This window comes from Labrus bergylta, chromosome 2 (genome assembly GCF_963930695.1).
Source record: "Labrus bergylta chromosome 2, fLabBer1.1, whole genome shotgun sequence".
Lineage (NCBI taxonomy): Eukaryota > Metazoa > Chordata > Actinopteri > Labriformes > Labridae > Labrus > Labrus bergylta.
This window is the reverse complement of record NC_089196.1, coordinates 34668258-34692431: the sequence shown is the minus strand read 5'-3', so window position 1 is coordinate 34692431 and position 24174 is coordinate 34668258. Positions and strand designations below refer to the sequence as shown.

Here is a 24174-nt window from a genome sequence, read left to right as displayed (position 1 = left end):
CCTGAAAGCACGCATCTGATCCATACTGCATAAAACCCGGAAGTTAGTATCTATACTGAAATGTTCAGGATACTGAGGTGGACCCAAAATATGCATACTGAATGACCACAAGAGTTTACTGAACTGTGGCTATTCAGAAAGGACCCATGACTCTTCTCCATGTCACAGCTCAGCACTCACATCACTCCACCTTCATCATCATCATCATCATCATCATCATCATCATCACTGTCTCATCTGCTGCTCACAGTAACTGATAATGTTTGTTTGTTTGTATCAGGATGCAGGAACAGAGACCAGACTCTCCTGGACCCAGCTGTGTGTCCATGAAGAGTGATCGGTCTATGGGTCGCCCTGTGAACTTTAAAGATGGACGTCCTGCTGATGGAAGGTGAGATCTGAAATTGACAAAGAGCTCTGTTCTGCTTTTCTGTAGGCTCAATCTTTCATCCTCAGTCATTTACATCACTCTCAGTCTTCAGTCCATGTTCACCTCTCCCAGGACTCGTACTTTTCTCCTGTTTCTCCTACTTCTCCACCAGAGGTCCTCAGAATTCACCTCCTTCTCTTCTAGGTTTCAATAGCCCAGACCTTCCCTTCTACTCTACTCACCTGTCTTCATTTTCCTCATCAGCTTCATTTAGTTTTCTTACCACTTCATGATCATTGTGTGCTTTGGTTCTATCTTGTGTGTTTTCTTTTGAAGTGTTTGTATTTGAACCCTGACCTGCCTGAAGGCTGTAAAATGTGGAAAAGAATCATTTTATTGCAGCTGTGAGTCCATTTTTTTCTGCATTTGGGTCCTTCCCTGCGCCCTATTTCCCCGACCCTGTCAGAACTTAACCTGCCTGACACAGAACCATCCGACAGTGTGATGGACTTTATGACTTTAAAGCAAAAACAGCCCTACTAGAAAGAAGCTAAATATTCTTAGACAAAGTCAAAATAATAGGCCAAACCTTAAAAAGAGACAAATCTGAGGAAAGATTTATTTTTGGGCTCTTTGTTTAGACGAGACAGTAGATAGATTTGTAAATCAAGGAGAGAGAGAATGGGGAATGACATGCAGGAAAGAAGCCACAGGTCGGATTTGAACCTGAGCCACCCGCTTGGAGGGCTACAGTCTCCCTACATGGGATACACACACTAACCGCTAGTCCACCAGCACCCCAATTAAAGCATTTTTATTGAATGAACATTTTTGTTTTTCCCTCAGGTAGAATGAAAGTCCTCTCCTTCCTCACTCCCAATGATGACCAAAACAAACAGACATACTGTCCACAATATCAGATTTCATTCACTGAGAGTCTGCTTCTGCACGTCCATTTTAAAGACTTAAAAGTAACTATACATTTTATAGTCAGGGCTGGCGCTGCTGTAGACCAGCTCCTAGTTATGCTGCTATAGGCTTAGACTACTGGGGGAGCTGGCACCTTGAGCTCCTATATCTCCCTCCCTCTCTCTCTCTCTCTCTCTCTCTCTCTCTCCCTCTCTCTCTCTCTCTCTCTCTCTCTCTCTCTCTCTCTCTCTCTGTGAGATCATATTACTGCATGTTGCTATCTGTAAATCTCAGTTACTAACCACAGCATCTTTCTGAGCTGTGTTTATGTTTAAGTCGTCTTCTGTTAACTTTACTTTCATCAGTCTGAAGAATTTGAGGACAGACACAGTGTTGGCTGTATTCTGAGTGAGATACTGTTCTAATAGAAACAGAGAGAACTGTGGAGAACTTCACCTCTGCCTCCTGATTACTGATTATCCATCTGCCAGTTTAAACTGGAACAATCTGATTAAAAATGACCTTTGAAACAAGATCCAGGGTGTGGTTAAAATGATGAGTAGGTTCGTTTACACCCTGGGTGAAAACCAATAGAGTCTAATAATGACATGAAAGCTGTGCTAAGGCTATCATTATCAACATCCACATGGATATTGAAGTCACCTACAACAATTATTCTATCACTGCTAAGGACTACATTTGATAAGAATTCTTCAAATTCAGATAGAAATTCAGAATATGGGCCAGGAGGGCGGTAAACTACAACAACTAGAACTGGCTGAAAGGTTCTTGAGACTGGATGTGAAAGACTAAGAACAAGGCTTTCAAAAGAAGAACAATTCAGCCTTGGTCGAGGGTTAACTAGAAGACTAGAATTTTTTTTTTTTTTTTTTAAAGATCCTGAGAGCACTGAGCTGTTATTGGTTGTGGGGTGTAACAGAGAATCTATTGTCCTGAAAAGATGTCTGGTACTGTTTATCAGGTTTGAGAAATATTCTTGCCTTGATTTTCGGATGGCTTTGTTGTAGTCTTTTATTGCTTCTACGAGTATATTTTTTATCAATTTCTATTTCTGTTTTGCAGTCTGCAGTCTCTCTTAAGTGCATTGGTCGCATTGTTTTTCCATGGAACGACCTTTTTTGTTTTTACTGTCTTAGTTGTGATTGGAGAGCAGGCATCAAGCACTGTCCTCAGTTTATAATTAAAATCGGTAACAAGTTGTTCACAGGATGATGGTAAGGTGGTATTTCTGTAAGATATTAAGAGTTGTGGCTACTTCAGGGGTAATGTGCCGTTTGTTAACTGTACGTTCTATTGCACCTGGAGGAGAGTGATAAAAACTGTTAAAAAAATATGTCGGCCCGCACCGGCTACAGGTGGCTGACTAACTACTGCTGCATACGATGACTCTGACTCAGCTGTGCAGAGCCATCTCTCTAACTCAGACACCCTCGCCTCCAAAGCTAAAACTAAACTACATTTCTTAGATTATCACTAAAGGAGGACGAGGAGTAACTTAACATCTGACACGTAGAGCAGGAGAGAGCAGGGGAGGGAAAGACAGAAAACAAAGCCATTGTAAATAAAGCTAACTGCTAAGCTAGGCTAAGAGTAGGTAGCTAAAATAAACAAAACTTTTAAGCAGGTTTGTCGCTAGAGAGAAAGAGTGCTTTTCGATCACTTCTGTTTGTCTGAACGTACAGTGTGTTGGAAACAACAGTCGTAAGAAACTAGACAAAATTAACAATTAAGCTTTTAGCTCTAACGATCAGCACTGAACAACACAATACAGCGGAGAACAGGAAATTATGCAATACACTCACCTGTAGTACGTAGCACGTAGCAGCCCCTGATGGAAGGTGAGAATTAAAAATGAAGTAATTGTTATGTCTCTGTTGTTTAAAGACTCATATCTTGGCTCAGAGTTTCATTATATATATCCTGTTGTTTTCTTGTGTAATATGTTCTGTCACAGAGTTCAACAGGAGAGCTCCAACGTTCACAGAGATCAACCAGACCAGCAGAATCCAACAGACCTGGACTCCATCTTTATGGTGTGTTCAACACACTGTTAATTAATACACTACCATTACAATAATTTAATTCTAAGTTATTGTTCTGTTTAGACCAGCTGACCTGCAGACTGACAGATGAACCACATATTGAGTTCTACCAGTTTATATTAAATATCCAGTGTCTCCTTCTGTTCCAGCTACTGGAGGAGAACATCATCACCTTTGTGAAGAACGAGCTGAAGAGAGTCCACAGGGTCCTGAGTCCAGATTACCCAGAATGCTTAGAGAGTCAGAGTGAGGATGAAGAGCAGGGGAGAAGCTGTAATGAGGCATTTTTGAAGATCACTCTCCACTTCCTGAGGAGAATGAAGCAGGAGGAGCTGGCTGACTGTCTGCAGAGCAGTAAGAACATTTTAACAGATTTAGTATTTTAGAAAAAGGACAAAGAGGTTTAAAGTACCAAACTCAGATAGTCATGTCATCTACATCAGGATCTGTTCATTGAGTTCAGTTCTTTCTTTTTTCAGGAACAGTCGCTGCAGAGTGCCGGCGTAAACTCAAATCTAACCTGAAGGAGAAGTTCCAGTGTGTGTTTGAGGGGATTGCTAAAGCAGGAAACCCAACCCTTCTGAACCAGATCTACACAGAGCTCTACATCACAGAGGGAGGGACTGGAGAGGTCAATGATGAACACGAGGTCAGACAGATTGAAACAGCATCCAGGAAACCACACAGACCAGAAACAACCATCAGACAAGAAGACATCTTTAAAGTCTCACCTGGAAGAGATGAACCAATCAGAACAGTGATGACAAAGGGAGTGGCTGGCATCGGGAAAACAGTCTTAACACAGAAGTTCACTCTGGACTGGGCTGAAGACAAAGACAACCAGAACATACAGTTCACATTTCCATTCACTTTCAGAGAGCTGAATGTACTGAAAGTGAAAAAGTTCAGCTTGGTGGAACTTGTTCATCACTTCTTTCCTGAAACCAAAGAAGCAGGAATCTGCAGGTTTGAAAAGTTCCAGGTTGTGTTCATCTTTGACGGTCTGGATGAGTGTCGACTTCCTCTGGACTTTAAAAACAACGAGACCCTGACTGATGTCACAGAGTCCACCTCAGTGGATGTGCTGCTGACTAACCTCATCAGGGGGAAACTGCTTCCCTCTGCTCACCTCTGGATAACCACACGACCTGCAGCAGCCAATCAGATCCCTCCTGAGTGTGTTGACATGGTGACAGAGGTCAGAGGGTTCACTGACCCACAGAAGGAGGAGTACTTCAGGAAGAGGTTCAGAAATGAGGAGCAAGCCAACAGAATCATCTCCCACATCAAGACATCCAGAAGCCTCCACATCATGTGCCACATCCCAGTCTTCTGCTGGATCACTGCTACAGTTCTGGAGGATGTGCTGAAGACCAGAGAGGGAGGAGAGCTGCCCAAGACCCTGACTGAGATGTACATCCACTTCCTGGTGGTTCAGTCTAAACTGAAGAACATCAAGTATGATGGAGGAGCTGAGACAGATCCACACTGGAGTCCAGAGAGCAGGAAGATGATTGAGTCTCTGGGAAAACTGGCTTTTGAGCAGCTGCAGAAAGGAAACCTGATCTTCTATGACTCAGACCTGACAGAGTGTGACATCGATATCAGAGCAGCCTCTTTGTACTCAGGAGTGTTCACACAGATCTTTAAAGAGGAGAGAGGACTGTACCAGGACAAGGTTTTCTGCTTCATCCATCTGAGTGTTCAGGAGTTTCTGGCTGCTCTTCATGTCCATCTGACCTTCATCAACTCTGGAGTCAATCTGATGTCAGAAGATCAAACAACATCCTGGTGGTCTAAAGTATTCAGAGAAAAACCTGACCCAACACATTTATATCAGAGTGCTGTGGACCAGACCTTACAGAGTCCTAATGGACACCTGGACTTGTTCCTCCGCTTCCTCCTCGGTCTTTCTCTAAAGACCAATCAGAATCTCATACGAGGTCTGCTGACACACACAGGAAGTGGCTCAAAGACCAATCAGAAAACAGTCAAGTACATCAAGGAGAATATCAGTGAGGATCTGTCTGCAGAGAAAAGCATCAATCTGTTCCACTGTCTGAATGAACTGAATGATCGTTCTCTAGTGGAGGAGATCCAACAGTCCCTGAGATCAGGACGTCTCTCTACAGATAAACTGTCTCCTGCTCAGTGGTCAGCTCTGGTCTTCATCTTAATGTCATCAGAAAAAGATCTGGACGTGTTTGACCTGAAGAAATACTCTGCTTCAGAGGAGGCTCTTCTGAGGCTGCTGCCTGTGATCAAAGCTTCAAACAAAGCTCTGTACGTGCTCACATAACTATCCAGTTCAAATGTAGTTCTCTTCATTCAGAAATAACAACTATAGTTTGTAATTGCTTTCATTTGTGTTCTTCTGAATCCTCTTCAGGCTGAGTGGTTGTAACCTCTCAGAGAGAAGCTGTGAAGCTCTGTCCTCAGTCCTCAGCTCCCAGTCCTCTAGTCTGAGAGAGCTGGACCTGAGCAACAACAACCTGCATGATTCAGAAGTGAAGCTGCTGTGTAGTGGTTTAAAGACTCTACACTGTTCACTGGAAACGCTCAGGTAAGGACTTATTCATGTGAAAGTTTACCCAATAAGCTTAAATGTACTTAGTTTATTTGATATTTTGATTGACTTACCAAACATATCCTCTTCAGGCTGAGTGTCTGTAACCTCTCAGAGAGAAGCTGTGAAGCTCTGTCCTCAGTCCTCAGCTCCCAGTCCTCTAGTCTGAGAGAGCTGGACCTGAGCAACAACAACCTGCAGGATTCAGGAGTGAAGCTGCTGTGTACTGGATTAAAGAGTCCACTCTGTAGTCTGGACACTCTCAGGTTAGTGTGCTGCTGATCCACATTAGTCCTTTAAGATCATGTTTTCTTGATGAATCATTTATTAAATGGGCCTTGGTGGTGGTTTAAAGTTTTCCTGTATGTTTCCACATTAAAGCTGTAAAGCTCTGAGCTCGTTCTATAGCTCTCAGTCTTTTAGTCTGAGGAAGCTGGACTGGAATAAAGAAAGTTAAATATGAAGTTCTTTCCCCACCAACAAACAAACCATGGATAATGTTTGGAACATAAAGAACTAAAGAATCTTTATTTCAGATGAAACAGTTCAGAACTGTTTCTACATCACTGCTGATGTCAAAGCAGTCTGTGTGTTTATCTCACGCTCTGTCTTACCTTCACTATTTGTCACCAGAGTAAATATTGATTAGTATCAGATTATGAAGTCTATTCTGTTCAGCTGCATAGTTATGACGGGATGTTACTGGTAAAACAGAGAAGAATGGACCAATGGATGTTAAGCATGTTGTGTGTGTGTGTGTGTGTGTGTGTGTGTGTGTGTGTGTGTGTGTGTGTGTGTGTGTGTGTGTGTGTAGTCTGTCAGGTTGTCTGATTACAGAAGAAGGTTGTGCGTCTCTGGCCTCAGCTCTAAGCTCCTCCCCCCTGAGACATCTGGACCTGAGCTACAATCATCCAGGAGAACGAGGAGAGAAGCTGCTGTCTGCTGGACTGGAGGATCCACACTGCAGACTGGAGACACTGAGGTACAGACAGACACACAGAAGCTGTCTCACTGTTTCTGAATGATGAACTCTGCTTCTTGTCTGATGCTGGATTTAAATGAAGATGTATGAAATAGATTCTGATCTGGTTTCTTCCTCCAGGTTGGACCATAGTGGACTGCACAGACTGAAGCCTGGTCTGAGGAAGTGTGAGTGTGTTTTCATTTCTCTTCATCAGAACACAGCAGCACATGTTGGAGTGTAGAAGAGTAAATGCTCTTGAACAATCAGACAGAGACTATGGCTTGTGAACAGAGGATTTGTTTATTTCTCTCTGAGAAGTTAATAACAATAACTTAGATTTATATAGCGCCTTTCATGAAACCCAAGGATGCTTTACAAAGTGTGTGTGTGTGTGTGTGTGTGTGTGTGTGTGTGTGTGTGTGTGTGGGGGAGGGGGTGTAATGGGAGACAACAAGAGAGGAATAGAAAAACACAAACAGAGAAGAGAAAGGATAGAAACACTAGACAAACAAATGAAGGAGAAAGGGAGTGGGTGATCAGCTGAGGGGAGTGTTAGATGAGGCTGAATGCTTTGGTGAACAGATGGTGTTTGAGGAGGTTTTTAAAAATGACCAGGGGTCTCATTTATAAAAGAGTGCGTAAAATTCATACTAAAAATGTACGTGTGCCAAAAACCCAGAAATGGCGTGCGCACAAAATGATTCAGAGTTATAAAACCGTTCGTACGCACACCTGCACGCAATGTTCCCTTTATAAATCACGATCCACCTGGAAATGTGCGCACGTAGATTAGTCCCATGTTCCGCCCTCTACACGCCCACATTCAACCATAAACGGTCAATGCAAAGCAGCTCGTGAATGAAAATGCATCCAAACGAGGGGGCAGATCAAAGGTTTCCAACGTTGGATCACGAAAACTGAAGTTTAGACAAAGAAACAAAACTTTCTGACCCAGGAACAAAGGAACTTGTGAATGAAGTGAAGGATAAAATGGACATATCGGTAGTTTGCTGCAGCAGGAGGATCACGAACTGAAGAAAATTCAGAGAATGACACCACGTCGTTGCTGCATTCACGCTGTCCTATGTGCCAAAACATCCACCGTTCATCATTACGCACGAGTATATCTGCAATGTTTACATGTTTACAGGACCCACACTGATTTCTTCATATAGTGGCAGAGAGGACACGTCAGTCAGCATTCTCCCTCACTCTATCATATTATTAATCAAAGGTTTGATCAACCAACAAAAACTTTGAATTGTTGGCCACATATTTTCGTGGGCATCTCCGTCTGCACTGTGACTAATTATGATCAAATATATGGCTTAATGATCGTGTCAGAGATGCCCCGACTTAATGTCCACACCTGAATTATTTACAGAATAAATACATGCAGCTGATGAAGATGTGCTGAGTATGGAGGAGGTGAAATGTGTGAAGCCATCGCCATGTCTCTGTGCACTCTTTATTAAAACTAAAAATCACAATTGATGATAAATGCAAGATATTGAAATATATGAATGAAAACTGGAGGCTCTATGGTCTTTGTGTTAGTCTAATGTTTAACTCTACATCAGTGATTACATTAGTGTATAAGTCCGGTCCTCTGAGGTCCGTCCGGGATAATGAAGGCGAGACGGCGCTGATGCAATATGTATGTGATGGACTTTTATTTTTTTTTTTAATTTGATGTTTATATATTGTCATAATGAAAGTTACTTATTGGAAACGGCTCACTACATGCGCGATTATAGCCTAATTAAAACCATCGGTTTGAATGATTGTGATGACGTGGATCTGTCAGTAAAGTTTGATATTTAGTGAAATAGGTTTGCTTTGTTGTTAAGGGAGCGAGCATTCTGCAGCATAAATGAGGCGGTGGTGTATTCTGAAGCAGAGGGGGAGAGAGGAGTGGTTCTGTCAACACACACAACAACAGGTATCAGGTTTCTGCTGTGCACGTGTGATTTGTTGTGATGATGTCGCCGGTCAGACACTACAGTGGGGATAGCATGGTCAGTGTAAACAAACTTGCATCGGGCAGCCCTATGCACGTAGTGAGGACGGCGCAGGAGTCCGAAAGATTTAATGGAAGCAAGGTTGTCCGGAGAGAAGTGGCAGGCGAGATTCTGGAGTTGCAGAGCGGAGTATGTTCGTAGTACCATGTCCGCAGCAGGGAGAGCAGCTGCTAGCCGCAGGCTGAAAGCCGCAAGCTACCGGGCGCCAGCCGGGGTCAGGAAAACCGCAGGAATGAGAGCCAAACCAGGATAAGGAAAGGACCAATTTTGTGGCAGACGGGGGACCCGTCTGGACACAATCTGAGCAGGAGAGCAGCAGCCGGCAGTCTGGTTGTCAGGCAGGCCTCTTCACCGCCAGCAGCCGAGCCAGAGTAGGGGGGAAGCGGCAGCCAGCGGTAGCCAACAGGTGGCGCAGGGCGACGGGTCCAAGCCAGGTAGGGAGCCGACGTGGCCGACGAAGAAGGACGGTCCACCAATAAGGCAGGCGAGGGTCCAGTGATCACAGACTGGTGAGGATATCCTGATAGCTGTGCGAGAAGCTAACAGCTGATCGGCGGCTAGCGCTAACAGCTGATCGTCAGAGATGGTGAGTAGCTGTCAGTTTACACAAACTGAAAGCAGCAGCAAAGTCGATCTGTTTGCAGACTGTTAGTAGAGGATAAGTAGGAGGGAGAAGCATAGATAGCACAAAAGAAACACCATTTTTGTCACGGATCGTGAAGCGGCGACATACACGCCAGCGTCCTCGCTCAACCGGAACTTTTATAACATCCCAATCATCCTTTTATGGGCAATCAACACACTGAGCAATTACAACATGTGTGCTATATGAAGACCATTTCCTAGAAGTTTCCTGGACAGACAACTGGTCTCTTAACAGGAAAGAGTGTGTGTGTGTGTGTGTGTGTGTGTGTGTGTGTGTGTGTGTGTGTGTGTGTGTGTGTGTGTGTGTGTGTGTGTGTGTGTGTGTGTGTGTGTGTGTGTGTGTGTGTGTGTGTCTTGTGTATCAGAACATGATCTTATGACTTGGCTAAATTCAGAGGTTAGATAACTATTGGTTTGTGCCTGCTGCTGTCCAGATTGTGTTTCTGTTATGATTAAACCTTTCAAACTACAACAGGATGAGGGCTGGAAGTAACACAAAGTGATGATAAAAGTGAGGGTGATGGAAACTCATGAGAGTTTAAATATGAAATGAAAAATGTAAAGTGAAATAAAAGTGATAATCCAGTGAATAGAAAATCACCATTCATCACATCCAACAGAAATGTATATTTTACAACATGCAGTTTTTGAGACATTTCACATTTTGATGTTGGCTGCTGGCCGGCTGCTCGTAGTCGAGCTCGTGGAGCTCATCAACTTTAAAAACAACAGAAATCATTTTTGATTTGACGTTCATTTTCATAAACATGTAAATATGCAGAGTCTCCAACATCAAGTTCTCTCCTCAAAAACATCCAGACGTGAATTCAGTGATGAAATAGAAACAGAATATCTTTAGAGACATAAGCTAGCTCTCCTCCTCGTCTTCTGGCTGTGCAGACAGTAAGGCACACAACAAAGTCCACGATCACCATAGTACAGGCCAGCAGGAACATCCAACAACAATACACAAGTCAGCTGCAGGCCGCCAGGTGGCCAGGTGAGGTCGGGACGGCGTGGCCTACACCTTAGACAAGCAGAGAAAAACTCACAAGGACTGAGTTATCATCTGTCTCTTCAGATTTTGATCTGTTCATCCAGTCCAGTTAAATTTCAATTAAAACAAAAACATGTATGTTGTAGAGCCTAGATTGATGGAAAAGAAATGGTCTCCATGACTTCAGAAACACAGTTAAAAAATAGTTAGACAGGACAAAGGGACGTGGCACACTCCTGCTGCCATCACATTGTGTGTGACAGTGAAAGTGGAAATGAGGCTCCTGTTTGTGCTGAATGTGACCTCTGAGGACAGAACAGTTGGAGACAGCAGATGGTTCATAGATTCTTTGTGCTGCACTTTGATTAGTCAGACTTTATTCACTGCATGTGTTTGTTGATTTGGATCTCCATTCTTCCTGGCTGCCATGGTAACTCCATTTGAACTTGATTAGAAGTGGATTATTACATTTCAGTGCTGTCAAACATCATTCAGTGCTGAATATGAACTGTAAGTTTGATTGACTCTCAGTAAGTAGGGGTGTAACGGTACACAAACATTTCAGTTCGGTACAGTTCTCAGTTTTGAAGCTTTGGTTTGGTACATTTTCACTACAGTAAAGGGACCTGATGCAACGCTTTTTTTTTCTTCATAGGAACATTTATAATATCCCTTTTACACATTGGACTAAGTGCAGCATCGACAGTTCAGATTTGTACACCTGCTCAGGTTACTTTTTAATAACATTTTAAATTAAACATTGTAAAAAAAACATAAAATAAACTTATGTTGCTTCCTTCAACCAAAAGAGTCTCCAATAAATAAAAGATATGAATGAAATAAAGTATTTTAGAATGAAATGAAGTCATTAATATAGCCTATATATAAAAATATTTCTTTTAAATTACACTTCCACCTTTTAGTTTATGAAGGCAACACTTTTTTGAATGCTCTTTGAGCACATAATAAACCTAATCACATCTGGGACAGTGTAGTTTCAGAACTATTAATATTTCCCTCTGTCGATATAAGAACTTCAATGGCATTTTTTATGGCTTTGGCCCGTTTAGAATTACTAGCAAAAGGCTGTCTGTTTTTTCCTAGTTGCAGTGATGTTTACGTTCACGTGGTGCCTTTTCAAGTGCTTTAATAAGTTGGACGTGTTGCCTGTGACGTACCCGATGTCCGCTGAACAACAACGGCACACTACTCTCGTCTTGTCAACGTCTCTTTGTCCATTATTGTGGGAATGGGGAGGGAGGTGTTCATTCTATCATGCTGCAGGTTATTCTCCCACACAGACGCGTCTCCCCCTCCCCTTTTGCTCTTAGTTTGAGCGGGATCATCGCTGAAAATGAAAACAAAACTTAAGAGTAAGTCTGTAAAAAGAACTCCATCCCGGTTATATGAAACTGTCCAGACCAACAGGACTCGAGGAACTACTAATCTGCACAGTTTGCACAGTTTATGTTTGAACTTTTTTACAAGTTACTAACTAAAAGCTGTGTCCCATACCAGCAGCCACAGCCTTCCTCCACCCTGAGGTGTGCTTCAGCTTTGTGGTCCGTGTGGGAACACAGATTAAATCACTTTTGTTCCGCGCGTACTCGGATCAGTCCTGTACCGAAACGGTCCGGTCTGAGTACGTGTACCTTTACACCCCTATCAGTAAGTGTCAGTAAAGTTGTTGATGAATGAACAGATGATAACCTGCAGCTGTGTTGTGTCTCGTTCTCTCCATCAGACGCCTGTGAGCTGGAACTGGACACAAACACAGTGGACAGAAACCTGAAACTGTCTGACAACAACAGGAAGGTGACACGTGTGGAGGAGCTTCAGTCATATCCTGATCATCCAGACAGATTTGATAACTTCTGGCCTCAGCTGCTGTGTAGGACTGGTCTGACTGGTCGCTGTTACTGGGAGGTCGAGTGGAGAGGAAAGGTTCATGTATCAGTGAGTTACAGAGGAATCAGAAGGGGAGGAGACAGAGCTGAATGTTTGTTTGGATTTAATGATCAGTCCTGGAGTCTGATCTGCTCTGATGAAGGTTACTCTGTCAGTCACAATAACGGAGTAACAAATATCTCCTCCTCTTCCTCCTTCTCCTCCTCCTCCTCCTCCTCCTCCTCCTCCTCCTCCTCCTCCTCCTCCTCTGTCTCTAACAGAGTAGCAGTGTATGTGGACTGTCCTGCTGGCTCTCTGTCCTTCTACAGAGTCTCCTCTGACACACTGATCCACCTCCACACCTTCAACACCACATTCACTGAACCTCTCTATCCTGGGTTTGGGTTCTGGTTTCCTGGTTCTTCAGTGTCTCTGTGTCGTCTGTCAGTCTGAGAAACACTGCTGACTGAAGATCAGCTGACTCTGTTCACTCTGTCCAGCTGGTCTGTTTCGTGGTTGGGGGGTGTGATAATGGGGGGTGGGGGTGGTAATGGGGGTTAAATGTTCTACATTACAGAAAAACAATGGACCCCCTTCTTTAATGTCTGTATTGTTCTGATCTCACCAATAAAAAACAAGTGACAATTAAACAATTAAAGTCCTCCTCCTGCTGTCTTGATATTGGCAGCAGGAGGAGGAGTCATGGCTCCAGATCTGTTACAAATGGTAAACTTGTCTCTCAGGTGTCTTCCCACAGGCCCTGAAAACAGCAGTCATCAAGCCACTACTAGAAAAGAACAATCTAGACAATAATGAATAATTACAGGCCTATATCAAATCTTCCTCTGTGAGGTCAAATGATAGACAAAGCTGTGTTTCAGAAGTTAAATAACTTCTTGATATTGAACAACTGTTTGGATGTCTTCCAGTCAGGTTTTGGACCAAACCGCAGCACTGAGACAGCTCTGGTTAAAGTGTTTCATGACATCTGTTTAAACACAGACAGAACCTCAGTCTAAGTTCTTCTTGGGTAACACTTTATATGAAGGTCCTTGAAATAAGCTGTTATTACCATCAAATCTGCTGTATAAGACACACTTTAAACCCTCAGGCATCAGTTTAATTTACTGCCCTCTTAAGTCATTTTCCATATAACAAATGTTGGGTGTCTGGGGGCTTTTTAAAAATTTGGTCTTGGATAAGTCAAAGGATAGACAAAATATTGACTTTGATGCATTATTAGTTTTTATGTAGCATCAGATTTAAAATGTACTACCCTCTCGAGTCATTAAGGACAAAAATGTTCACTTCCAAAATCTGCTATAAAAATAGTACAGATTATTTTTTTTCTGTTTTTTTAGGTTAAATCTTTTGATCAACTTCAGTCCTGATCAAAACGATCAAATATTACTTTATTGGTATTATTCAACAGTCTAGCAAGCCAAATTGCTGATACTGCTTGATTTACTTTTATTTTTGGTACTTTCTCTCTGGATGTATATAGTTTTATTACGGCTCCCTTGAGTAGTCACAAAAAAATAAAAACAATTCCATAGAGGCTAGCTTATGTAGATATAAGGTTTAAACTGTAATCTAAGAAATCAGAAGAATGTTGTACGCTGTATATGTACTTATGTCTTGATTATTTGTAATTGTAATGACAATGTACTATGGCACATTAAAAAGAAAATAAAAAATATATATATTTATATATATAAATAAAATAAGACATACTGCAAGAAGCTTATTGGATGTGATTCTCAAGCCATTTGAAAAATGGTCCAAGAAACTCACAAAATGAAGAGAGCTAAATCAGTCAGACAGTTTCTCCTCAGGGATGATGTCAGCAGAACGACTACAGGCAAGAGGGACACAATAACTAAAGAGACAGAGGAGGCTACTGTCTGATACTTTACTTACTCTCCACAAGTAATATGTGTCAGAGCACCAATACATTTCCTATGCCTTCCTCTGTGGTCAGAGACCATTTTGGGTTGTTCCACCAAAAGAGAGAGACGTGCCAATGTAAGACACGTGAAATTTGTAGTTCATGGCAAATATAATCTACAAGCTGGGTATTGTAAACTGAAGAAGCATAGAAGAAATGTCTGACAGCACTGTCTGCAGCAGCCCAAAGGCATGTGTCTGTATATCCCTTGAACAGGTCTTCATGTAAGGTGGTGACCCTGCCCCAGGGATGTCAGGAGAAGGTGGAAATCTCAAAGTGGAGAGACTAAAGTGAGTACAATCATCGTTAAAAAAAGATGTTCCAATGCCAGAGGATGAGCATGTGGTACAATTCCAAAACAGGCTTTTTAACTTCAAGAGGAACCTTTTGAATATTCCTGAACCTCACTGCTAAAGATGCCCTGATCCACACAGATTTCAGTGAAAGTTGTTCTTGTAAATACTACAATGAAATCCAGTCAGTCCACTTTTGGAGGGTCACATCAGCAGGTGACCCTCCACACTGGTGTGCTTTATCTGGCCCTTCTTTATACGACCCACCTCCAATATGGGCTCATTTGGACCCCATTCTTCAGAACACAAATCACAGATAGAGAGAGAGAGAGAGAGAGAGATCAAATTAAAACTGCATAAAAAAGAAGTGGAGAGAGTAAGACACATTAAGTTTTTAGGGTTCTGGTTTGATGAGAGGGTTACATGGGCTGCATGTTCAGAAAGTTTGAAATGTTGTGAGTGGGTTTAGTTGGAAGTGAGTGGGGGGCAGACTGCTGTGAAAGCATACAGGATGAATAAGATCAGTATTAGATTATGGTTGTATTGTATATGGATCAGCAGCAAGCACAACTCTTAAAAAACTAGATACTATCCAATATCAGGAATTAAGACTGTGTACAGGTGCTTTTAAAACAACACCAACACTGAGAGCAGTCATTTGTTCAGATTCAAGTTCATCACTCATCAGTTTACAGTCATTCAGACAGCAGACATTTAGACAACAAACACTATACAGAAGTCAAATGATGTTTTTATTGGTACCTACACACAAAGGCTTCAAAGGAAATGAATTAGCAGACAAGGTGGCGAAGGAGGCAACAAAAAAATACTCAAATGGATTTGATAGTTAGCATTAGTGGAACAGAAGTGAAGAGCATTATTAAACAGAGACTGAAGGAAAAGGTGGCAAGACTCAGATTTGGACACACTGGATTCAATAACACATTGTTCAAAACAGGAAAACACAAATATGACTACTGTGGACAAGAGGAGACAGTGGAACATGTTGTTAGACACTGTCAGAAATAAAGTTTAAAAAGAAGACAGATGATGGAGAACCTGAAAGAAATCAAAGGCTTTATATGTGATTTTTTGATCCAGCAGATGTCGCCCTTGAGCACCAGCATGAAACCAAAACAACTTGCGCTGCATTGTTGTGTTAGCATGCTAATGCTAGCGATCTTTATTATGCTGGTATCTTCACACTGCATGTAAATTTACCTGAAATGAGCGTGATCTAGAAACACAGTTAAGCAGTGAGTACAGTATGTTATTCTTCTTTTCTCTAGTCCCTCAATTAAACAACTTTTATACACGAGGGGAGGAGTCAGCCGGCCGTCCCGGCAATGTAAACAAACTAAAGATAGGACTCTGAAAAGAAGAAGAAGAAGAAGAAGAGCAGGCGATGGAGTGAGTAGATTTATTTCAGAGCACTGCAGAGCAACCTTTTTAAAGTATAATTTTTGACACACTTTGAGAAGAAGACTTGGAGGTAACTCAGTCTCCTGTTGCATTGTACTGAGACAAACTGAACAAAATGTCTGCTAAATCATCCAAAGGAAGAAAAACATGTCTTTTAACCACGAGGCCTTCAACTCGTACTCCGACCGCGGCCTCCACTGAAAAACCTCCCCGGGGAGAAGCAGCCTCAGCTGCAGCCGCATCTACGACGGACACGGAGACTTTTCAAAGTGAGCTTCTGTCCTCCCTGCTCAAAGATTTGATAGAGACTCTGAAGATTGAGGTCCGGGCTGTGTTGGAGAGTGAAATGGCAGTCATTAGAGCCGACATTACTGCAGCCAGGTCCGAGCTAAAGGAATACAGAGAGTCCATTACATCCTCTCTGTCTACGTTGAGTGTCACGGTAAAAGGTATGAAGGAAAGCCTGTCTGCATGCACTGATGACGTTTCACCTTTACAGAAAGAAGTACAGCGACTCACTGCAACAGCCGATACTCTGATATTCATCATCCTCTCTGTCTGTATTTCTCTTCTTCCTCTCTGTCTGTATTTCTCTTCATCCTCTCTGTCTGTATTTCTCTTCATCCTCTCTGTCTGTATTTCTCTTCATCCTCTCTGTCTGTATTTCTCTTTTTCCTCTCTGTCTGTATTTCTCTTCATCCTCTCTGTCTGTATTTCTCTTCTTCCTCTCTGTCTGTATTTCTCTTCTTCCTCTCTGTCTGTATTTCTCTTCATCCTCTCTGTCTGTATTTCTCTTCATCCTCTCTGTCTGTATTTCTCTTCTTCCTCTCTGTCTGTATTTCTCTTCATCCTCTCTGTCTGTATTTCTCTTCTTCCTCTCTGTCTGTATTTCTCTTCTTCCTCTGTCTGTATTTCTCTTCTTCCTCTCTGTATTTTCTTTTCATCCTCTCTGTCTGTATTTCGCTTCTTCCTCTGTCTGTATTTCTCTTCTTCCTCTGTCTGTATTTCTCTTCATCCTCTCTGTCTGTATTTCTCTTCTTCCTCTCTGTCTGTATTTCTCTTCATCCTCTCTGTCTGTATTTCTCTTCATCCTCTGTCTGTATTTCTCTTCATCCTCTCTGTCTGTATTTCTCTTCATCCTCTCTGTCTGTATTTCTCTTCATCCTCTGTCTGTATTTCTCTTCATCCTCTCTGTCTGTATTTCTCTTCATCCTCTCTGTCTGTACTTCTCTTCTTCCTCTCTGTCTCTGTATTTCTCTTCTTCCTCTCTGTCTGTATTTCTCTTCTTCCTCTCTGTCTCTGTATTTCTCTTCTTCCTCTCTGTATTTCTCTTCTTCCTCTCTGTCTGTATTTCTCTTCATCCTCTCTGTCTGTATTTCTCTTCTTCCTCTCTGTCTGTATTTCTCTTCTTCCTCTCTGTATTTCTCTTCTTCCTCTCTGTCTGTATTTCTCTTCTTCCTCTCTGTATTTCTCTTCATCCTCTCTGTCTGTATTTCTCTTCTTCCTCTCTGTCTGTATTTCTCTTCTTCCTCTCTGTATTTCTCTTCTTCCTCTCTGTCTGTATTTCTCTTCTTCCTCTCTGTATTTCTCTTCATCCTCTCTGTCTGTATTTCTCTTCTTCCTCTCTGTATTTCTCTTCTTCCTCTCTGTATTTCTCTTCTTCCTCTCTGTCTGTATTTCTCTTCATCCTCTGTCTGTATTTCTCTTCATCCTCTCTGTCTGTATTTCTCTTCTTCCTCTCTGTCTGTATTTCTCTACATCCTCTCTGTCTGTATTTCTCTTCATCCTCTGTCTGTATTTCTCTTCTTCCTCTCTCTCTGTATTTCTCTTCATCCTCTCTGTCTGTATTTCTCTTCATCCTCTCTGTCTGTATTTCTCTTCTTCCTCTCTGTCTGTATTTCTCTTCTTCCTCTCTGTCTGTATTTCTCTTCATCCTCTCTGTCTCTGTATTTCTCTTCTTCCTCTCTGTCTGTATTTCTCTTCTTCCTCTCTGTCTCTGTATTTCTCTTCTTCCTCTCTGTCTGTATTTCTCTTCTTCCTCTCTGTCTGTATTTCTCTTCTTCCTCTCTGTCTGTATTTCTCTTCATCTTCTCTGTCTGTATTTCTCTTCATCCTCTCTGTCTGTATTTCTCTTCATCCTCTCTGTCTGTATTTCTCTTCATCTCCTTTGTCTCCTGTGTGTGTTTCTTTATTTCATCGTCTCCACTTGTAGGAATCTGTAATCTTGTGTTCATGACGTCACAGGACTTCGGGGCCTGGTTGCCTACTGTTGTAAATAAAAGTTCTAACTTTTGGCAGCTTGGACATCAACCTCTCTTTTTCCTCCCTCTACATCCTTTTTTCTGCTCCGCTAGATAAGCTTCACTTCATACTGGCTTGTTCATTAGTTTCTATCTTCTATCTCTTTCGCACTAGTCTCTTTTCTCTCTCTCTGTGATGCCGTGTCAATCATTTCTTTAAAGGGATACTTCACCTGTTGAAACATGAATCTGTATTGACATTGGGTCATATATGTAGAAATGTGAAATACATTTTGAAGTTGGTGCCTTCTTGACCGAGAAAAGGCAGAAAGTATCTTTTTGGCTCATGTGGATGAAAGACAACAACTCCCAGAATGCACAGCAACGCAGGCCACTCCCACTAAGGTCCTCTATTTACAGACATTTACTACAACACATACGGCCGTTTCCTCAACTGATTCAGAGATTTCTTCCAGTCCTGTCAGAAAACAGACTCTATGTCTGTGTCCATAGAAAAACAGTGAGAGCACCGACACTACCACTCCGCCCCAGCTCGAGCCGGCCCCGGCTCCTCGTCCTCACCGCCGCCGACAGTCAGGTCTTCAAAATCCACTTCATCCATATCAGTTTTTTCCGGCATCATCAGCTTTCTCCATAGAGCCTGTTAGCAGGATGCACGACCATTCAAAAATACTACCAGGTTTCTAATGATACAAAGCTTAATGCAAATGGCTGAAGTATCCCTTTAAACACGCTGTCCACTAACGGTGCATTCAGGTGGTGTCGGACACATCGGAAAAAGATTGCTAGTTGTAAAATGCACATGAACACCTGCTGAAGTCGGAAAAACAACTCGTCACTCGGAAAAGAATGAGGTGCCGACTTCCCGACTTGACGTCATCACATAGGGGGCAAAATATGTTTAGTTAATGTTCACATACTTTTTATTAATTCACGTATATGGACATCAACTTTTTCCTCAAATATAACTGTAACAGTAACATTTCACTGATCTTCTTTGGAGCATCAACGCTTTGTTGCTGTTGTTACAACATTCAGATTTTCTGAACTGAAATCAAGTCGGAAGAACGACTTCCTAACTCGGAAACTTGGAGCACCCGAGCAGCACCTGAATGCACCATAAGACCTGAGGGTCATGATGGAATAGTCCATGTAGTGCAGCTGGAGGGGGGAGGGGCCCTGAGACATGATTTATAGATGAACATTCTTCTGATAAGAACCTTTTGCGTATGGGTTTTTAGAAAAACATAATAACTTACCACAAAGTTTAAAAAATAAAAATAATTTTAAACAAGATTTTTTGGTAGGTAGGACAGAATCAGAAACCAAAGAGAGAGAGTGGGGAATGACTTGTGGGAAAGGAGCCAGAGGTCGGATTTGAACCCTGGGCTGCCCGCTCTCCAGGACTTAGTGATGATGAAGAGAAACCTCAGTCCTCACAGCCTTAAGGGCCTTTCAGATAGGATGCGGCCGGCGGTGTGCGCCGCTGTCAAGCCCATTCATCTCCTTGCTGCTGAGTTGAGCTCAGCGTGGGGTCCTGCTCACATTAATATTAAGAAATCAGTCTCTAAGTACCGTTAATGTTTGTTTACTGTGTCCTGCAGATCTCCAGCAGCTGTTGGTGAGTAAAGAAGAGCTTCCACCTGAGCAGCAGGAGTGGAGCCACATTCTGGACCAGGAGGACACTAAGCCCCAACACATTAAAGAAGAACATGAGGAACTGTGGAGCAGTCAGGAGGAAGAACAGCTTCAAGAACTGGAGGAGGCTGATACTACCAAGTTCCCCTTCACTCCTGTCTTTGTGAAAAGTGAAGATGGTGAAGAGAAACCTCAGTCCTCACAGCTTCATCAGAGACAAACTGAACAGATGGAAACAGGAGTTGATGGAGAGGACTGTGGAGGAGCAGAACCAGAGTGGTACTCAGATCCAGAGAGACGTTTACAACCAGTGACTGAGGTCAAGACTGATGACAGTCATGATTGGCAAGAGACAAGAGAAGATCTTTCAGAATTAAACTTCAAAAATAAGAAACTACAGACTGGTAAGAGACCACATAGGTGCTCAGAGTGCAGTAAAAGATTTAACGTAAAAGGAAATTTGACCAGACACATGATGATTCACACTGGAGAAAAACCCTTCAGCTGCACTCACTGTGAGAAAATATTTACCCTTAAGGCCAGTCTGACATATCACATGGCAATTCACAGAGAGAAATCCTTTAGATGCTCTGAGTGTGGTCAAACATTTTACAGACAAAGAGATCTGACTATACACATGATTCTGCATACGGGAGAAAAACCCTTCAGCTGCTCTCAGTGTGGAAAACAATTTACAATTTCAAAAGTGGGGTCCGAAGTCACACATGTTAGTTCACACAGGAGAGAAAGCCTTCAGCTGCTCTTTTTGCAGTAAAAGTTTTACCCAAAGAGGAAATCTGACCAGACACATGTTAGTTCACACTGGAGAGAAATGCTAAACGTCAGACTGACATAAAAATATATTTGGGTTTATATGAAACAGTTACAGTGTAAGGATCCTTCTTCTCTCCTGATATCTTCTCTTCTTTCTGTCATTCTGGTTCCTTGGAGGCCTCTGAGTTGGGTAGCACAAGTTCTTCAGACAGCTCATGTGTAACCTTGTAATAAATAAACTGATGTAGAGTGAGAAAGACTTTCATCTACTTGTGTTATTTTGTGTCGAGTGTCTAAAGTGTCTTTGGTAAAGAAAAGGAGTTCAGCAGATCCTGATGCAGAGCGACCACAGTCAGGTCAGGTCGATGTCGATTTCACTGAAAACCTGTAACCCTTAATAAGAATCCTGCAGTCAGAATACAAAATAAAGAAAATCTCAATGACACCTGAACATGCACAGGATTAATTAAGAGTGCAGAGGCCACTGGGCACAAAAATGCCACGGCCTTTGATCACAAACTGAATGACAACACCTTTAGATGATAGAAACGATAGAGATGCATTATAGCCTTCAGTGTGTGTAACTAAATGGGATATGGAAAAAAACACTTCAATGGTGTGTTTATTTGTTCTGTTATCATTTCTCTCTTTGGCTTCCTTTTTGCTGCTTCACTGCTTTTTATACATTTTCAGCTAAGAGGAAAATGATTCTTCGATTGGTTTTGGTGCTATCCAATTACCACGGTAACCTGACTCGTCATCAATCTTAAAACTTTTCTTATTTCAATAAAAGTAACTGCTTTAATTTTTTTTATATTTCAACAAAACTACAAGCAGACTTGTTGATTTATTTCATGAAAAAAAAAGTGAAGCCAGAATGCTACAGTTGGTGGAGTGTTGAACTATTGGTCCACCTGGCCACTGGCCCAATCAGCCCTGTGGTTAGTCTGTGGAAGCACCTCAATACATTTATGTTACTGTATCAGAGAAAATACCAAGTTACACAGAAATGAATACCAGCGAACGGCAACATGTTATTGTGTGTAAAATTATTTGCCTGGGGGAAGTTATTGAATATCTTTGTAGCATTTTTTTTCGCAGTTGTAATTTGTATTTGTACGATTGTAGCTCGCAGTACCTTGCTGTGACCATTCTAACTTTACCGAAGTGAGACACTCTCTTTTAATGTTTCAGAAAAAGACGTACTGCTCCATGTCCACGTGTCACGACAGATTACACCGCCGTAGCCTACTAGCCTTCTGTTTCTTCTACACAGCACCATCCTCAGAATATGAAAAAACAACTTTTTTTAGTTTTTGTCTTCCAGTGATTTTATATTTTGTTATATGAAATAGAAAGTTTTTTATTTAGCTCATCCCTTTTGACCATGAAAAAGAACGATAAGATGGCACATATGGAAAAAAAAGTATTTTTACAAAATCCATAAAATGAAGCCGTCATGTGTTACCAGAGGTCGTACTCTTTTTAAAAAACCAACCTCTTGTTACAGTCTATGCTTGTTACTTTCTGTCTTTGAATGATTTAAAATCATTTTGTTTATGTATGTTGGGGTTGTATCAAGTCAACTTTGGTTATATTCTTTAATAATTATACTTAATTATTAATAATATAAATAAAATATCATTAAACTATGTTTAATCTCGTTTTGGGGCACCAACCTGTAATCAGGTAAATATAACCAAAATATCACTCAAATCAGTCTCAAATTAGTTATTTAATTACTAATATTATTAATAATGAATAACTATATTTAATAAATTGAAGGCGTGAAATCCATACACAAAGTCTTCGCACCCAGCTTATATCACAATGCAAATACACCAGTAATCACAAACAACTGCTCTCTTAAATTATAACAAAATTTATTTAAACAAAGCAACACCAATCCAAAATCAATTAACTTAATTAAACAAATAACTATTATAAACTAATCTAAGCAACAAACATTATCAAGCAAAGGCTTGTGGAAGGGGTGTGAATGTAGGTGTGTGTGTGTGTGTGTGTGTGTGTGTGTGTGTGTGAGAGAGAGAGAGAGAGAGAGAGAGAGGGGGAAGAAGAAAGGGGGGAGATGGCTTCGTACCCACGTGATCGTTCACAATGGCGCAAACCTAACAAAGATCTGGGTGCGTGCGTGTGTGGATGAAAGGGAGAAAAAGGGGGGGAAGATTACTTCGTCCCACGTGGTCGCCCTTCCGATGGCGCACACCTAACAAAGGCCTAAATGTGGCCTTAAGGTCTAAAAGAGACTGAGTTCGGCCCTACACGATCTGTGTCTCTGAGGCGTCTGGATGGCCGCGAGTGTGTAGATCTCTGTGCGTGATGGCGCGCTGGTGGAGTTGGTCTCCAGATGTACGTTTACACGGGAATATGTGTGTGTGTGTGTATGTTCATAGAAGGGGAAATAAAAGAGGATAAAAGAGAAATGCGTGCCTGAAGAGGCCGGATCACAGTCCGACTCCCGCGCCACAACTCGGAGTAATTCCCTTCATTCACAGAAACAAACCAATAGACGAATTCAAGTTAATACAGCTTAAACTGGCCTTTCTGATCAGAAGAGTAATACCCGGTTATAACGCTGTTACGCTAAACACATATAGGACGCAGCGGTCCGAAACAACAACAAGAGTTTTAAACAGTTAAAACTCAGGACGAAGCGGTCCAACTAAAATTACAGTTTCTGCTTCGATCAACAATTGTTAAAAACACTCTCTAAAGCTAATTCTGCCCAGACCTAATTAAGCCTCACTTGTGAATCGCTTTGCCCGCGATTGGTGAAAGGAAAAGAGTCCGGCGATGGAGCAGATCTTCTGTCCGTCCTGGTGCAGAGGCGTCTGATGGCGGCGAGGGTCCCTTATGGCGAGAGCGGCTTTGTTGGTTCTCCGTCGAGTGGAAAGATGTCCTTTGATGTCCTTTCGTTGCAGGACGGAATAAGACCGTTATCTTTCTGATAATCTGTTATAGTCTGACGCTCTCCGAGAAACTGAGATGCGTTCACTGGACAATCCGAGCTTGGAATTTAGAACACTGCCGGCCGCGGATAACCTGCACGCCAAAAAAACTTAAAACAAAGGAAGATTGTTGCAGAAACAGGAGGTGAGCTTGGGTCTCCGAGCACTAGAAGTAAGAAAGAGGTAGAGCAATGGAAGTCTTAGAGTTTTGTCACCTGGCCGCCTTCCTGTGGGGTCTCCCTCAGGTTCCGGTCCCCCCTTTACATCACACGAAGGTGTGAAGTACCGCAGGGAATTCTGGGATAAGGAGTCCTTTTAGGCTTCCTTGTGATTTCAGTGAATCACTCAAATGAGACTTCCCACAAGGGTGCAGGCCCAAGTCCATTGTTTGACTGTCCTAAGCCTGCGTGGCCCAACATGTATTTAAATCTGAAGCTGCAAGGTATC

At 42.1% G+C, this 24174-nt stretch overlaps 2 protein-coding genes across 4 annotated transcripts in view; one reads left to right on the top strand and one right to left on the bottom strand.

Annotated features, from left to right (window-relative positions):
• Positions 1–24174, top strand: part of LOC109975750 (NLR family CARD domain-containing protein 3-like) — a 393020-nt gene that overhangs the window by 5353 nt on the left and 363493 nt on the right. Inside the window, exons 4-12 of one of the 3 annotated variants that reach the window (XM_065961433.1) lie at positions 281–391; positions 3255–3333; positions 3492–3696; positions 3822–5625; positions 5732–5905; positions 6001–6174; positions 6723–6890; positions 7011–7057; positions 12280–12952. In XM_065961433.1, the coding sequence (XP_065817505.1) occupies positions 281–391; positions 3255–3333; positions 3492–3696; positions 3822–5625; positions 5732–5905; positions 6001–6174; positions 6723–6890; positions 7011–7057; positions 12280–12875 (3358 nt within the window). In that variant the 3' untranslated portion in view covers positions 12876–12952. Of the gene's footprint in view, positions 1–280; positions 392–3254; positions 3334–3491; positions 3697–3821; positions 5626–5731; positions 5906–6000; positions 6175–6722; positions 6891–7010; positions 7058–12279; positions 12953–24174 lie in introns of those variants that run through there. The other 2 variants (XM_065961439.1, XM_065961443.1) reach the window with 2 other exon arrangements.
• Positions 1–24174, bottom strand: part of LOC136181090 (NLR family CARD domain-containing protein 3-like) — a 412285-nt gene that overhangs the window by 204841 nt on the left and 183270 nt on the right. The gene's annotated exons all lie outside the window — the stretch shown is intronic.